We start from the raw sequence: 16,556 nt of genomic DNA on the forward strand, positions 1-16,556 counted from the left end.
ATGGGCTATGTACATAAGTTCATTGGTTAATCTCTTCCTGTCCCTACCTTCCCTCTGAAATTCGTCAGTCTATTGCATACCTCAATGTCTCTGGATCTTTTATGTTCATCAGTTTATTTTGTTCATTAGATTCCACATATAAGTGAGATCATGTGATGCTTGTCTTTCTCTGACTGGCTTATTTCACTTAGCATAATAATCTCCAGGTCCCTCTCCCTATGTTTTTTGATCGGTGCATTTCATCATATGTCTGTTATCCTATATAATAATCCTATATAATAAAAGGGTAATAGGCAAATCGACCAAATGGCGGAACGACTGGTCGCTATGATGTGCACTGACCACCAGGGGGCAGTTGCTCAACACAGGAGCTGGCCCCTGGTGGTCAGTGCGCTACCACAGGGGGAGCACCGCTCAGCCAGAAGCCGGGCTGGCAAGCGCGGCAGTGGCGGGAGCCTCTCCTGCCTCCACAGCAGTGCTAAGGATGTCCAACTGTAGCTTAGTCATCAGTGGGACATCCCCCAAGGGCTCCTGGACTGCAAAAGGGTGCAGGCTGGGCTGAGGGACCCCACCGCCACCCCCAGTGCAGGAATGTCATGCACCAGGCCTCTTGTGTGTTTAGAAAAGTGTCTATTCAAGTCGTCTGCCTATTTTTTAATTGGGTTGTTTGTTTTTTGGTGTTGAGTTATTATCAGTTCTTTATAAAATGTATCACTGGTGAATATCTTTTCCCATTTAGTAGGTTGTCTTTTGGTTTTGTTGATGATTTCCTTTGCTGTGCAAAAATGTTTTAGTTTGATGTAGTCCATTTGTTTATTTTTTTTCTTTTGTTTCCCTTACCCACATAGATATATCAGAAGAAATATTGCTGAAATGACAGAGATTTTACTTGCCTATGTTTTATTCTAGGAGTTTTATGGTTTCAGATATTCACATTTAAATCTGTAATCCATTTTGAGTTTATTCTTGTATATGGTGTAAGAAGTTGATCTAGTTTCATTTTTTTGCATTTATCTTTCCAGTTTTGTCTACACCAGTTATTGAAGAGACTGTCTTTACCCCATTGTTTATTCTTGCCTCCTTTGTTGTTGATTAATTGACCATACAGGCCTGGGTTTATTTCTGCACTCACTATTCTGTTCCATTGATCCATGTGTCTGTTTTTATGCCAGTATCATCCTGTAGCCTTGTAGTATAGTTTGATAATCAGGTAGTATGATACCTCCAACCTTGCTCTTCTTTCTCAGGGTTGCTGTGATTATTCAGGGTTTTCAGTGGTTCCATATAAATTCTTGGATTTGCTTTAGATTTGTGAAATATGCCATTGGTATTTGAATAGGAATTGTGTGGAATCTATAGATTGCTTTGGATAATATGGAAATTTTTTTAATATATTTTATTGATTTTTTACAGAGAGGAAGGGAGAGGGACAGAGAGTTAGAAACATCAATGAGAGAGAAACATCGATCAGCTGCCTCCTGCATACCCCCCACTGGGAATGTGCCCACAACCAAGGTACATGCACTTGACCGGAATTGAACCTGGGACCTTTCAGTCCACAGGCCGACGCTCTATCCACTGAGCCAAACCGTTTAGGGCATAATATGGAAATTTTAATGATGTTAATTCTTCCTATCCATGAGAACAGGTATATGCTTCTATTTATTTGTATCTTCTTCAGTTTCTTTCTTCACGGTCTTTAAATTTTCTGAGTACAGGTGTTTTGCCTCATTGGTTAAGTTTATTTTTAGGCATTTTAGGTTTTTTTGTAATTGTAGCAGGGATTGTTTTTTCAGTTTCCCTTTCGGATACTGTTATTTTCTGTGTATAAAATGCAACTGATTTCTGGATATTATTTTGTATCCTACTACTTTACTGAATTCATTTATCAGTTCTGGCAGTTTTTTGCTGGAATTGTTGTGGTTCTCTATATACAGTATCATGTAATCTGCAAATAATGATAGTTTTACTTCTTCCTTTCTAACTTGAATGCCTTTTATTTCTTCTTGTCCAACTGCTATGACTAGTACTTCGAATACTATGTTGAATAAGAGTGGTGAAAGTAGACATCTATGTCTCGTTCCTGATCTCAAGGGAAACACTTTTAGTTTTTCCCCATTAAGTATAATTTTAGCTGTGGGTTTGTCATATATGGCCTTTTTTATGTTGAGGTATGTTCCCTTTATTTCCACTTTGCTGAGAGTTTTTATCATAAATGGGTGCTGGATTTTGTCAAACTGTTTTGTCTGCATCTATTGATGTGATCACATGATTTTTCTTCATTTTATTTATATGTGTATCATGTTAATTGATTTGTGGATATTATACCAACTTTGTATCCCAAGAATAAATCCCACTTGATCATGGTGCATGTTCTTTTTATTGTATCACTGAATTCAGTTAGCTAGTATTTTGTTGAGGATTTTAGCATCCATGTTCATCAGAAATATTGACCTATAATTTTCTTTATTTGTAGTGTCTTTTTCTGGTTTTGGGATTAGGACAATGCTGGCCTTGTAAAATGAGCTTAGGAATCTTCCTTCATCTTGAATTTTTTGTGCTACTTTAAGGAGGATAGGTGTTAGTTCTTCTTTGAATGTAAGGTAAAATTCACCTGTGAAGGCATTCAGTGCAGGACTTTAGTTTGTTGGGAGTTCTTTTTTATTATTATTATTACTACTTCTGTTTAGTTGTAATCAGTCTGTTCAGATCTTTTATTTCTTCTTGATTCAGTTTTGAAAGATTGTGTGTTTCTAGGGATTTATCCATTTCTTCTAGATTGTCCAATTTGTTGGCATCCTATATAATAAAGAGGTAATATGCAAATTGACCATCACGCCCTCACACAAGATGGCCACCCCCATATGGCCACAAGATGGCCGGTAGGGGAGGGCAGTTGTGGGTCATCAGGCCTGCAGGGGAGGGCAGTTGGGGGGGGGGGGACCAGGCCTGCAGGAGAGGGAGGGCAGTTGAGGGGGACCAGGCCAGCAGGGGAGGGCAGTTAGGGGCGACCAGGCCAGCAAGGGAGGGCAATTGGGGGTGACAGGGCCGGCAGGGAGGGCAGTTGGGGGCAACCGGGCTGGCAGGGGAGGGCAGTTGGGAGCAATCGGGCCAGCAGGGGAACAGTTAGGCATTGATCAGGCTGGCAGGGGAGTGGTTAGGGGGTGATGAGGCTGGCAGGCAGAAGCAGTTAGGGGCAGGCAGGCAGGCAGGCAGTCAAGCTGTTAGGAGCCAGCAGTCCCAGATTGTGAGAGGGATGTCAGACTGCTGTTTTAAACCAGCAGTCAGACATCCCTTGAGGGGTCCCAGATTGGAGAGGGTGCAGGCTGGGCTGAGGGACATCCCCCTCCACACCCCCCCAGTGCATGAATTTCATGCATCAGGCCCCTAGTATACTTATAATATTTTCTTATAATCCTTTGCATTTTTGTGGTGTCAGTTGTTACTTCTCCTCTTTTATTTCTGATTTTATTTATTTGAGTCCTCTCTCTTTGTTTCTTGTCAGTCTTGTTTTTCTTTTCAAAGAAGATCTTGGTTTTATTGATCTTTTGTATTTTAGACTCCATTTCATTTATTTCTGCTCTGATCTTTATTATTTCCTTCCTTCTACTTGGGGCTTTTTTTGTTGTTCTTTTTCTAGTTCCTTTAGGTATAAAGTTAGATTGTTTGAGACTTTTCTTGTTTCTTAAGGTAGGCCGATAATGTTATGAATTTCCCTCTTAGGACTGTTTGCACTGTGCCCCATAGATTTTCTGTTCTTGTGTTTTTATTTTCATTTTTCTCAAGGTATCTTTTGATTTCTTCCTTGATCTCGTTGTTTACCCATTCATTGTTTAGTAACATGTTATTTAGCCTCCATGTGTTTGTGTGTTTTCAGTTTTTTTTCTTGAGATAAATTTCTAGTTTCATACTGTTGTGGTTGGGGAAGATGCTTGATATGCTTTCAATCTTTTTGAATTTAAGACTTATTTTGTGTCCTAACATGTGGTCTATCCTAGAAAATATTCCATGTGTACTTGTAAAGAATGTATATTCTCCTTTTGGTTGAAATGCTCTGAAGATATCAATTAAATCCATCTGATCTAGTGTGTCATTTAAGGCTGCTATTTCATTGTTGATTTTCTCTCTGAAAGATCTATCCCTTGACGTCAATGGGATGTTAAAATCCCCTACTATGACTATTACTGTCAATCTCTCCCTTTACATCCATCAGTATTTGCTTTATATATTTAGGTGCTCCTGTGTTGGGTGCATAAATGAAGGTTATAGTCTGTTATTGGATTGATCCCTTTATCATTATGTAATGTCCTTATTTGTCTCGTATAGCCTTTGTTTAAAATCTATTTTGTCTGATATAAGTGTTACTATGCAAATGCTATATTAAAAGTGGTTTTTATTATCATGGACAATTCCTCCAACATTCTACCTGCCACCCCAGATCCCAACACAAAATAACACTGGGATTGCTGTGAAAATCAGCAGGAAATATGTGTTTTATTTAACTTTTAATATTTTCAGAAGACACCGTATATATCAACCCTGTGGTGTTGACTTACCAAGCAAGCATCTTTCTCATCAAGTCACTATTCTTTAGGATTTTTTAACTGAATTTTCTTGAGGTTTTTAAAAACTTTATTTGCTAAAATATAACTTGATAAGATATCATGAAATGCCTTAATTATGGCCCTTATGATCAACTTAAGATCAAAATAAATAGTGAAAAATTAAGAGTACCCAGGAGTGGCTAAAATAGCAAGCAGAAAGAAATGAGGCTTAATAGGGATTTTAAAAATCTAAGTCATCACCTGTGCATAGCCAGCCACACAGTATATATCATACCTTTATATATTTTTTATTATTTTTATTTTATTTTATTTTTTTGCCAAAGTTGGATAGCACCCATTGCAGAGCCCACCTGTAAATCCTTCTAAGTGGAAGCGCTTCTGGAGTACTTCAAAGGGGATAAAGATAGGTGGCTTTATTTGCTTTGAAAGGAACATCCTATAGTTACTCAGGTTGGATCCAGCCGAATCTACTTCTATAATTCCAGTGAGAAACGTAGAACAGAATTTAGAGATGGGCATTTATAGCAAGACTCTGGCCACGCAAGTAATGTTTCTTTCTCAGTGTGGCTATAAACCAGTGGCTCTCAGTCGGGCAGTTTTGCTCCCAGGGACATTTGGCAGTACTACAGGCATTCTTGATTGTCACAGCTGGGGGTGCTACTGATTTAGCAAATGGAGGCCCGGTTTGCTGCTGACCTTCCTACAGTGCACAGGACAGCCACCCCACCCTACAACAAAGGGTTACTGTGGCATAAAATGTCAATGGTGCCAAGGCTGAGAAAGCCTGCTATAAATATAAGCAACGCTGGGGGCAGGAGCGGCCAGTAGAGGTCAATGGGGGGGAAGAGGAGACATGTAATACTTTCAACAGTAAAGAATTTAAATTTTAAAAATTAAAGAAAGAAAGAAATATAAGCAAAACCAAAGCTTATGGCTGTAGAGCAGTAGCTCAATCCTCCCAAATTGTGTTTATTTGCTAATTCCTTATTTGTCCCATTACAGGAAAATTAAAACATTATTTTTTATGAAAAATGTGATAATTTTATTTAAAATACTGTAAAACTATTCAATTTGAAAGCTCAGTTTTCCTTTTAATATTTTTTCAGTCCACATAGTCACTCTCACACTTCTGTGTATAAACTCTTTGGAGGTAGCAAAAGGTAACAGATTTTCTTGTGTGTGTGTTTCCTTTCAGCATCAAAGGCAAAAAAACCATCTCAGTTTTCTGGGAAAATCACTGTTAAAGCAAAGGAAAAAAGTTATTCTAAACTTGAAATACCATATCAAGCAGAAGTATTAGATGGGTGAGTTTCTCTTTAAATAAGCTTTGTAACTTTTTTACTAGTCAGTAAATTCTGTTTTCCTGTTAATTGACTTTAGCAAAAACATAGTAGCTAAATTCTCATAAACTCATGGAATTATTGTTGAAAAGAACAACTTGAACTATAGTTATATATTTTACTTAAAAGATAAAAGTAAATGGGTTGATGTGATTTGGGCTTAAATAAAGTCTTGATGACTCAGTAATGCAATAGAAACAGGAATCTATGAGCTTTAAATAATGTTTAAGTCAGTTGAACTGTTTCCTTTCTGTAAATTCCTTTTGTAACATGGAAGTGGTCATGGCTTGTTACTAAAGTATGTTGTCACTTGAAACAGAATCATATATATACTCCTTTAAATAAACTCATATGCACTGTTCTAGAATTACAACTTTTTGTAAATGGGTGATAATATATATAATTCATTTACTAATTATACTGTAACCCAGCAATTTTCAACCTTTTTCATATCATGGCACATATAACTAGTTACTAAAATTCTGGGCACACCAAAAAATTTGTTTTTGCAGATGTGAAAAAAAATAGGTATAATTTTGATTCATTCGCACTGTTGTTGTGTAGCTATTGTTGTATTGGCTATTGTCCTTTTTTTTACAAGCTAAGGCAGCGGTTCTCAACCTGTGGGTCGCGACCACTTTGGGGGTCGAACGACCCTTTCACAGGTGTCTCCTAAGACCATTGGAAAATACATATATAATTACGTATTGTTTTTGTGATTAATCACTATGTTTTAATTATGTTCCATTTGTAACAATGAAATTGGGGGTCACCACAACATGAGGAACTGTATTAAAGGGTCGCGGCATTAGGAAGGCTGAGAACCACTGAAAGGGAAAAGACGTCAGTGCCTCTGACCTCTAAATAATCAGGTGTTGCATGTTTTAACAATTCTCGTGGCACACCTGTTGAAAATCGCTGCTGTAACCAGTAAGTTAATATCCAACTTGGTGGGGACAAAGATGGTTATAATTTAATGATAAACATTTTTTATTAGCTTACAACTCTTTCTGTTAATATGTTCTTGGTTTTAACTTTTTGATTACATATAATTCAGTTGAAAATAGTTCTTTAACGTCAATATTTTGCATTTTGTTTTAAATCATGTGGTCAATCACTAAAATATTTATAGTTTTAATTCTCTAATAACAGCCCCTTAGTGCTAAACATAAATTATTGCTCACAACAAAAGAACTTGGATTTTAAGTTAACACATGGAAATAAAAATGATTTATTTTGTTGTTTTTTTTGTCTCAAATAGTTATTTGGGATTTGATCACGCTGCAACATTGTTTCACATCCGAGACAGCCCTGCTGATCCTGTGGAAAGGCCAATTTACCTTACTAACACTTTCAGTTTTGCGATCCTCATTCATGATGTGTTGCTACCAGAGGAAGCCAAAACAATGTTTAAAGTATGTCTGGGACCCTTCTACTTTAACTTCACTGATCCACCAGCTAGGAGATACTAAGATGTTTTTTTCTCTCCCATCATTTCCTAGGTTCACAACTTCAGCAAACCAGTCTTAATTCTTCCAAGCGAATCAGGATACATTTTTACCCTCTTTTTCATGCCATCCACATCATCTGTACACATAGATAACAACATTTTACTCATTACCAATGCTTCCAAATTTCATTTGCCTGTGCGGGTATATACAGGCTTTTTAGATGTAAGTATGTTATCTGCCTTTAAATTTTAAATCCCTTCCCCGTTTTCTGTGTTTTCAGGTATCATTAGGCAGTCACCATTATTAGGCACCCTTGCATTTTGCCGTTTACTGTGCTTTACAAGTAAATCTAATTCCTCCCTCGTCTGTACTTTAAGAAAAGGGGTTTTTACCCTTCCCAGCAGCTGTCTCCCCTCATGAAACAGTTGAATCTTCTAGTTACAGTCTCCACTCAGATCTTCTCCACATTCTGCTTTCTCTTGATTTTGCTTTTAAACTGTTATCATCATGGGGAAGCTAAAAACAAACAAAACGGGAAATTCATAAGGGGGGGGGGGATAAGGAGGGTGGAGCGGGAACTATGTAGGGAAGAGACTAGGAAGCATCAGGGTGAAGAAAAGACCCAGGTAGTAACGAAGAAAGGAAGGTGATAAAGACACGTAGTTGGAAGAGTAATCTAAGCAAAAGTTTAGCATATAAGCCTTCCTACTACAGAAAATCAGACAGAAAAAAAATCCAGTGTCCTGAAAGCAGTTGATGAAAGTTTATAAAATAAATGAAACTGATAGGAAGAGAAAAAGAAAATGAGGACAGAAATGTAGCTCTCCAGAAAGCTGGCATCAGTAAGAATATTGGAGCTGGAGATCTTCATATTATTCTGCTCTTTCATTTGTTTTGCTTGAATGATTATGTATTTGTAGCTGCTTTCGTGATGTGTAGTGTGACCGAGACCAAGGGCTTTCTGCCTGTCTTCTGGGGCTCTTTCCACTTACCCTCTCCCTTTCCCTTTTTGCTGCTTTTATGTGCCTTTAGAGGAAGAAAAGCTGTTCAGTAGAGGCCAGGAGTGTTTTCATTTCGATTACTCATAATGTTTTCATTACATAAAGTTTTTAATCATATTTTATGTATGTATATATGTATATTTACATGAAATATAGAAACCTTAGAATATCTTAATGTAGTCACTTTTTCTTGATAACTACATATAATTTAGTTCTTTTATATCTTTTCAGTACTTTGTATTACCCCCCAAAATAGAGGAACGTTTCATAGATTTTGGCGTACTGAGTGCTACAGAAGCGAGTAATATTTTGTTTGCAATTATAAACAGTAATCCAATTGAGGTAAAAAAAATCTCTTTTTATTCTAAATCACATTTAAGTATTTTATTCTAGTGCTGCAATAATCACTTTCATATCTTTTTCTTTTTTAAGTTGGCTATAAAAAGTTGGCACATCATAGGAGATGGCTTGTCAATAGAACTCATAGCTACTGAAAGAGGCAATAGAACGACAATAATTGGAAGCCTTCCAGAGTTAGAAAAATCCTCTCTATCAGACCAGTCATCAGTAAGTAAACCTCATTGTTTCCTTAAGTGTAGATGTATGTCTAAACACCAGACAAAAGACTATTGCTATGTCACATACTTCAACTCATATTTTCATGAGATTCATAATAGTAGTGGTTACTTGGTTTTGAAAGGACCTCATTGGTCATTTACTTCAAGCCCCTCCCTTTATGATGAGAGCACTTGAAACCCAAAGGGGTTCTACCTTGTCATAAAAAGTTCTGTAGTAAGCAAAATTTAAATTATCCTATATAATAAAAGCCTAATATGCTAAGTGCCCGGTTGTCCGTTCAACCAATCAAAGCATAATATGCTAATGATACGCTAAGGCCTCTCAACCGCTCTCTGTGATGTGCACGACCACCAGGGGGCAGACGCTCCAACTGGTAGGTTAGCTTGCTGTTGGGGTCCGGCTGATCTGGACTGAGTGAGACGGGCCAGACATGCCCTGGAGCCCTCCCGCGGTCCCTCCCCGACTGGCCAACTTCCTGAGTCTCTCCCCAGCCCCGATCATACACTGGTGGGGTCCCCAGCCTGGCCTGCGCCCTCCTGCAATCCAGGCTGAGGGACACTTCTCCCCCACTCCCCCCACCCCCGCAAGTTCACACATTTCATGCACTGGGCCTCTAGTCCTTTTATAATACAGGTGTCATTACAGGAGAAGGTCCCATAGGTACTAAATTAATCCTGTGTTCAGTGATACAGTAGTTCTGGTCAATTTTCTGCACTGATTAGAAGAGTTCAATGAGGTAAATATTGTTTGATCTCTACCCATGTACTTTTTCTGTCTTATAAATATAGATGGCTGGAAGCGCAAAACAAGAGAAAGTGGGTATAGTAGTATTAGTCTAAGCCAGAGGTTCTCAACCTGTGGGTCGAACGACCCTTTCACAGGGGTCGCCTAAGACCATCGGAAAACACATATTTTCAATGGTCTTAGGAACCGAGACACCACTCCTCTATCCGTCTCCAGGCGGGTCCACCCACATGCAGTTATGCCCACATACAAGTACCCGGCATATTAAAGGGTCGCGGCATTAGGAAGGTTGAGAATCACTGGTCTAAGCCCTCCCCACTGCTAAAAAGGGAACTTGGAGTTTACACCTACTGGGAACAGAATTAGGATCCCCTCTCATGAGAAGAACCAAAACTGACTGCATCTGTAGGTGCAGATAGAACCTCTTGCAGCAGTTTTATAAAAGGAAAATCAGATGCCCTAATGCAGAGATTGAGGACAGATACACTTTCAGGGAATGCCTTAAGTTTTAAAAACTGATTTAAAAATTGTCTTTAAAACCAATGGAAGGATCCCCCAAAACAGTGTTTTCAGAGGGCAGTTTGGCAATATATACCTCTCCTAGAATTCTTTCCATGCAAGCTACTTAAGAGCCAAAAGTTGTGAGAATGAAGATGTTTATAATAGCATTATTAATGATTCTAAGCAACTGGAGATAGCCAAATGCATAAAAGAAATCATGATTTTATAATTAAGTATTGAAGCAAACAATTATAAATATGATTGTAGAAACTTGGAAAAGGATTTATGAAAAAGTCGGAAACTACTAAATAATGTATTCTAATTGCAACTATGTAGCATTCAAGCTGCATAATTGGATATTTCTGAATAATGGTGGATTTATGGGTATTTACATTTTAATAATTTATAATGTTTTCAGTTTGGTTCAGAAATAAAGCCTCTTTTTAAAACAGAAAGACATGTTAATGAGAGGTAATATTTGTCACTCCAGCTTAAATTTTATTTCTAATACAAATAAAATGCTGAAGAACTTTAATAATGAGACCAGCCATTAATATGTTCCTTCCAACAGTAAAGTTCGAGTAAAATTGTATGTGTGTCTAATCCCAGATGGTTGAATTATACTGTTTCCTTTATAAGACATTATAAATAATTTTAGAAATCTGGATTATTTCCTAGCAGTAAATAGCATATGTAACACATACTATTTAAATTTGAGAGATCCACTTAACAACATAAAGTCTGTTTGACAATTTAGGGTTTTAGAATTTATTTTTAAATAAAACTATAAATATAGCCTGGCCTATGTGGTTCAGTGATTGAGCATTGACCCATGAACCACGAGGTGAGGTTCAATTCCCAGTCAGGGCACATGCCCAGATTGCAGGCTCGATCCCCAGTGTGGAGGGTACAGGAAGTAGCAGATAGGTGATTCTCGTCATTGATGTTTCTACCCCACTCTCCTCCCTCTCTCTGAAATCAATAAAAACATATTTTAACCCTTTGCAGTCCAATATTATTTTTGGAATTCAAACAGTCTGGTCCAAAGTAATTGATGGGATTGAATGTTGAACTTTTTAATGTTCTTATTGCTCGATGTTGGATCTGCTAGCGCCTGGTCTGTCGAATCAGCCTCAAGGTTGGACTGAAAAGGATTAAAAAACAAAACCAAAAATTTTAAAAACTATAAATATAAGAACAAGGGATAAACAGATCATTTTGATGAACCCTGACTGTTGTGCTAAGGTGAACTTCAAAATAGAATCTCCAAAAATGACTTTTTTAAAGTTTGTAATGCCTAATCTTTCAACTGTTTTCTAAAAAGCCAAACCTGTGAGCTAAATTAGCATTCTGTACCTTATAAAACACACATTGCCAACATTCTCTGCTCTTCAGACCTGTGTTCTGACTTGGGTAGTTATAAAATCATGATGAAAATATTAGAATCACAGAAAACCAACACAGAAATGCTTCTAAAAATGGGAAAGTGAATATATTTGGTCTATCAACATTTGTTGTCTTGATGTAAGTACAACTACTAAGATCTAAAATATAACTTCACAAAATGAATTTCATGGTTTAGTTGGGTGTTTTTTGTTTTTTTTAATTCCACAATTGAAAAGATTAAGTGTCAGAAACGTCAGTAAATAGCTTGAGCAAACAAAGAGGGCCCCCATTCTTCTTCCAAATTTGTATTGCGTAACTCTTCCTTTCCATGGTATTTGATGTTTTTATATAACGCAATCTCGTTTGCTCTGAAGACATGATTATCATCATGGCAGAACCAACTCTGTATGTACCTGGGCCCTAATGTGGCTGAAGGCTGTGTCCCTCTGCTCCATGCAGGCACCTGGGGAGTGCCTGCAGACCATTCCCGGCCCCACCTTGGCAGTTGGGACTCTGTTCCTCAAGGATCCAGTTTTCTAAGTGGCACATGGAATAAATGTAGATAAAAGCCAAGGATGGGCATTGTTTTAAGATATTTATACATGATATGGTAACTCAGTGTCATCCTTGTATATGTTAGGATTCAGAAGTCAGTTTATCACTATAATCTTTTTCATTTTAACAGGAACTTCAACTAGCAAGACTAATGAATAATTGTCATTTCTGCTACATACAGGTGATACTAGCCCCAGGCTATTTTGCAGTGTTCAGAGTCAAGCTTACTGCGAAAAATCTGGAAGGGATTCATGATGGAGCCATACAGATCACAACAGATTATGAGGTAAGGACTTTATGAGTGCTTTCAGAATCATTGAGGGTTTTTGTTGTTTTTATATAAACAGAACTATATTTACCCATAAAGTTATAGTTTACCTGTTTTATACCTTAAAAACTGAGCTTTTGAGAATAGTTGAGAGCAGCAGCCACCAACCGGTGGTCTGTGGACCACTGGTGGTCCGTGAGGGCCTAAAGGTTGGCGGCCACTGGTTTAGAGAATATTCGTCTCATGAGTGCTTATATGAGTCATTCTACATCACAGACAAAGTTTTAATGTATGTATTTGTGCCAGGCCTAAATATATTAATTTTTAACATTGAAACACTCTTTGGGAAGTTGTGCATTGCTAAATTCAGTGTATTGCTACCCTTGTTCTCCTACCTGTTTTCAGCACATTCAGCCCCACAGGAAAGAAAACTAATTGAGAATAAATATCTACACTAATAAAAGAGAAAAATGGTAATTGGCGTACGACGATACCCTTTTCATTGGCTAATCAGGGCTATATGCAAATTAACTGCCAACTAAGATTGGCAGTTAACTGCCAACAAGATGGCGGCTAATTTGCATATGTAGGCACAATGCAGGGAGGCGAAAGGGAAAGCAGGAAGAAGCCCCCTGCCACTGACAGTGATCGGAAACCCAGGGGGGAGCTAAGAGCTGGGGGGCAGGGCAAAGGCGGCCCTGGGGTCGCCTTTGCCCTGCCCCCCAGCCATGATCGGAGAATCAGGCGCCTTTGCCACCCTGGCCAGTGATAGCAGGAAGTAGGAGTGGAGCCAGCGATGGGAGCTGGGCACAGTCGAAGCTGGCAGTCCCAGGAGCTAGGGGTCCCTTGCCTGGGCCTAAAGCGAAGCCCATGATCGCGGGGCCACTGCAGCTGCGGGTCCCCACTGCCCGGGCCAGACGCATCAGCCAGAGGCATCCTGCAGGGGCAGGGGCGGAGCCCGCGCGATCGCGGCGCCCCCGGCTGCCACTGCGGGTCCCCGCTGCCCGGGCCGGACGCCTAGGCCAGAGGCGTTAGGCCTGGGCAGGGGCGGAGCCTGCAACCGCGGGGAGCTGGGGGTCCCCTGCCCAGGCCTGATACCTCTGCCGGAGGCCTCAGGCCTGGTCAAGGGGCCGATCCGGTGATTGGTGATCAGAGGGTGATGAGGGTCAACTCCTCTGGCCGAGGCATCAGGCCTGGGCGGGGGGCGGAGCCGGAGATTGGGGGGATATGAGGCGTCAGGCTTGGGCAGGGGGTGGAGCAAGTGATCAGAGGGAGATGGGGGTCCCCTGCCCAGGCATGATTCCTGGGCCAGAGGCCTCAGGCCTGGGCGGGGGCCAGAGCCAGTGATCGGGGGGAGATGGGGGTCCCCTGTCCAAGCCTGACACCTCTGGCGGAGGCGTCAGGCCTGGGCAAGGGGCCGATCAGGCGATCGGAGGGTGATGGGGGTCTACGCCTCTGGCCGAGGCATCAGGCCTGGGCAAGGGGCAGAGCCAGCAATCAGAGGGGGCTGGGGGCAGAACCAGTGATGGGGGGAAATGAGGGTCCCCTGCCCAGGCCTGACGCCTCTGTCAGAGGCGTCAGGCCTGGGCAAGGGGCTGATCCTGCGATTGGAGGGTGATGGGGGTCAACGCCTGAGGGCTCCCAGTATGTGAGAGGGGGCAGGCTGGGCTGAGGGACACTCCCCTGCCCCCCACACACACCCAGTGCACAAATTTCGTGCACCCGGCCCCTAGTTTAATAATAAATGATTTGTTAGGAAAATATCAAATTAAATCTATGGAATTCATGTTTATCACTCATGATAGAAATAATTATATTTCATGGCTAAGATAAGTTTTTGTTAATATGGATGAAAATAAAAATTAGGAAAAGTTACCTTAGACAAATATCTTTGTGAGTTACAAATGAGTGTGAGTTAAGATTCAAAATCTGGAGTGTTTAGCCCTGGCCAGTGTGGTTAGAGTGTTGGCTGGGAGGCATCCAGTCGATGTGTCTCTCTCACATCTCTTTCTCTCTTCCCCTCTTCTCCTCCTTCCCTTCCATTGTCTCTAAAAATCAATGGGGGGAAAAATATCCTCGGGTGAGGATTAAAATTTTTTTTTAATATGGAATGTTTAACTCATTTTTTATATTAGGTTATGTTAACTTATTACTATATATGAAAAATATAAAGGTGTATAACTCTAGAAAACACTGGATTTTCCATGCATTGTTTTAGGAGTACAATTTGACTTTCCTTTTTTAATTATTATAATTTACAAAATAACCTGTATTGTAAAAAAAAAAATCTATTCTTTATTTCTTCTCCATTGTTTGGTCTTGTTTACCATGTTTTTAATGAATCACTGTGAGATACATGGAAATTGATTGTATTTCAGTGCATTTTATAGAGTACATTGGTCAGATTAAACAGTACCATAGTGGTTTTTAATATTGCGTAAGAGTTGGTTATTGCTAATGTAAGTCCCAAAATGAGTTGTTTTAATACCAAAAAATAATGCAGTAACGGTCAGGATCAACCTCAGACTTAAATACTTCCTTATGGTCTGCCTTTCACTCCCCAGATCCTAACGATTCCTGTGAAGGCTGTGATCGCTGTCGGTTCGCTGACTTGCTTCCCAAAGCATATGGTCCTTCCACCATCCTTCCCAGTAAGACAATTAATTTAATGACGTTTTCTTGCTCATTTTTTTTCTTTGTCTTTACCTCTGTTCCTCAAATTCAACAGAAAAATTATTTATTCTCTATTAATTGCTTATTTTAAGGTAAGACTTTATACCAGGTTTTGTAGGAGATTCAAAGAGGAGTCTGAAATGGTTCCTTCTCAAGAAGCTTTCCATTTAGAATAGGAAATGGGCCCATGATTCAGAGATGTGAAGCAGGATATAGAAATTGCTCTAAGAGGTGTAAACATAAAACACCATGAGAGAAACGCATACCTGATGGATGAAGGTGCTGTGTGAACCGGCTCAGATCGTCTTCTGCAGGGATAGGTCAGGGGTGGCAAGAACTTGCATTCAGGGCTCAGGGAACACCCTGGTAAAGATAGAGCAGTAAAGTCCGAGAGAGCTTTAGGCATTCGTCATTTGTCTAGTTTGACAAGAGTAGAGATGGAATGTTATGTTGGAGTGATAGTAAAAAAAAATTAAATAAAAATGAGTACCTTTAAATTCATAAAAATCTGAAGTTTTTGAGCAGAGGATTGACATCATCAGAGCTGAGCTTTCAGGATTGGCTCTTTGTCAGAATACATATGGAAGTAACAATATAGTGCCTGGAGGCCAACCTTAGACTGGCCAGAGTCCACATGAAAGTATGGAGGGGAGATGTGGCTGTTAGTCTGCCTTCAAAGAACTTCTTATCTTTCCAGATTCAGTTCTCTTGTCATCTCCTCTCTGAAGATGTCTTGACTCCACTAGACAGTACTAGTTGTTGTATGTGTGATCTTGGAATGATTTGAAATTACCTCTCGCAGCAAGCTTCACATTGTGCTATAAATATTGCCTTTGTGTTTGTCTCCCCAATGAGACTCTAAGATGCTCTAGGAAAGGAATGGAGGGATCTTTTATCCCCAGTAGTAGGCACTTAGTAGGTGGTGGGTGAAGAAGGAGCAAAATGATGGAGAAGAGAACATAGGCAAGAATCATTTGAACTATTCTTTAATATCCTAAGGCAGTGGTTCTCAACCTTCCTCAACTCATGTTGTGGTGACTCCCAACCATAAAATTATTTTTGTTGCTACTTCATAACTGTAATTTTGCTATTGTTATGAATCATAATGTAAATATCTGATACGCTATGTGTGTTTTCCGATGGTCGCGACCCACAGGTTGAGAACCGCTGAGGGGATTAACTGAAGCAAATGTGGGTAGGCTGGCAGATAGAGGAGTCAAAAATATGACTTAGAGTTTGAGCCTGGACAATAGGAGAAAAGGGATGCAAAAGTCAGGAGATGACCACTGCCTTTTGCAGGAAGATGATTCAGTCAGTTCAGGGCACATCAGGGCAAATGTGTGTATTTTATTTTGTGGTAGGAGACATGGCAGGTTAAGAAAACAGTACATTGTAAAAATCTTAATGCGACGTGAAATAACACTTAAATTCAGATCTTAGCTGCTTAAAAATACAATTTTTGATTTAAAAGGTTCAGCACATTTACGATTGGG

The 16,556-nt window shown here is 39.7% G+C and overlaps 1 protein-coding gene across 1 annotated transcript in view; it reads left to right on the forward strand.

Moving 5' to 3' along the window:
- Window positions 1-16,556, forward strand: part of TMEM131 (transmembrane protein 131) — a gene marked incomplete at its 5' end in the record, with an annotated part of 200,920 nt that overhangs the window by 135,901 nt on the left and 48,463 nt on the right. The window contains 7 exons of the mRNA XM_081100672.1: window positions 5,761-5,869; window positions 7,167-7,320; window positions 7,408-7,578; window positions 8,589-8,699; window positions 8,790-8,924; window positions 12,304-12,408; window positions 14,955-15,041. Of these exons, the coding sequence (XP_080956798.1) occupies window positions 5,761-5,869; window positions 7,167-7,320; window positions 7,408-7,578; window positions 8,589-8,699; window positions 8,790-8,924; window positions 12,304-12,408; window positions 14,955-15,041 (872 nt within the window). The remainder of the gene's footprint in view (window positions 1-5,760; window positions 5,870-7,166; window positions 7,321-7,407; window positions 7,579-8,588; window positions 8,700-8,789; window positions 8,925-12,303; window positions 12,409-14,954; window positions 15,042-16,556) is intronic.

The sequence above is a fragment of the Myotis nattereri genome, assembly GCF_964212035.1.
Source record: "Myotis nattereri genome assembly, chromosome: 10".
Classification (NCBI taxonomy): domain Eukaryota; kingdom Metazoa; phylum Chordata; class Mammalia; order Chiroptera; family Vespertilionidae; genus Myotis; species Myotis nattereri.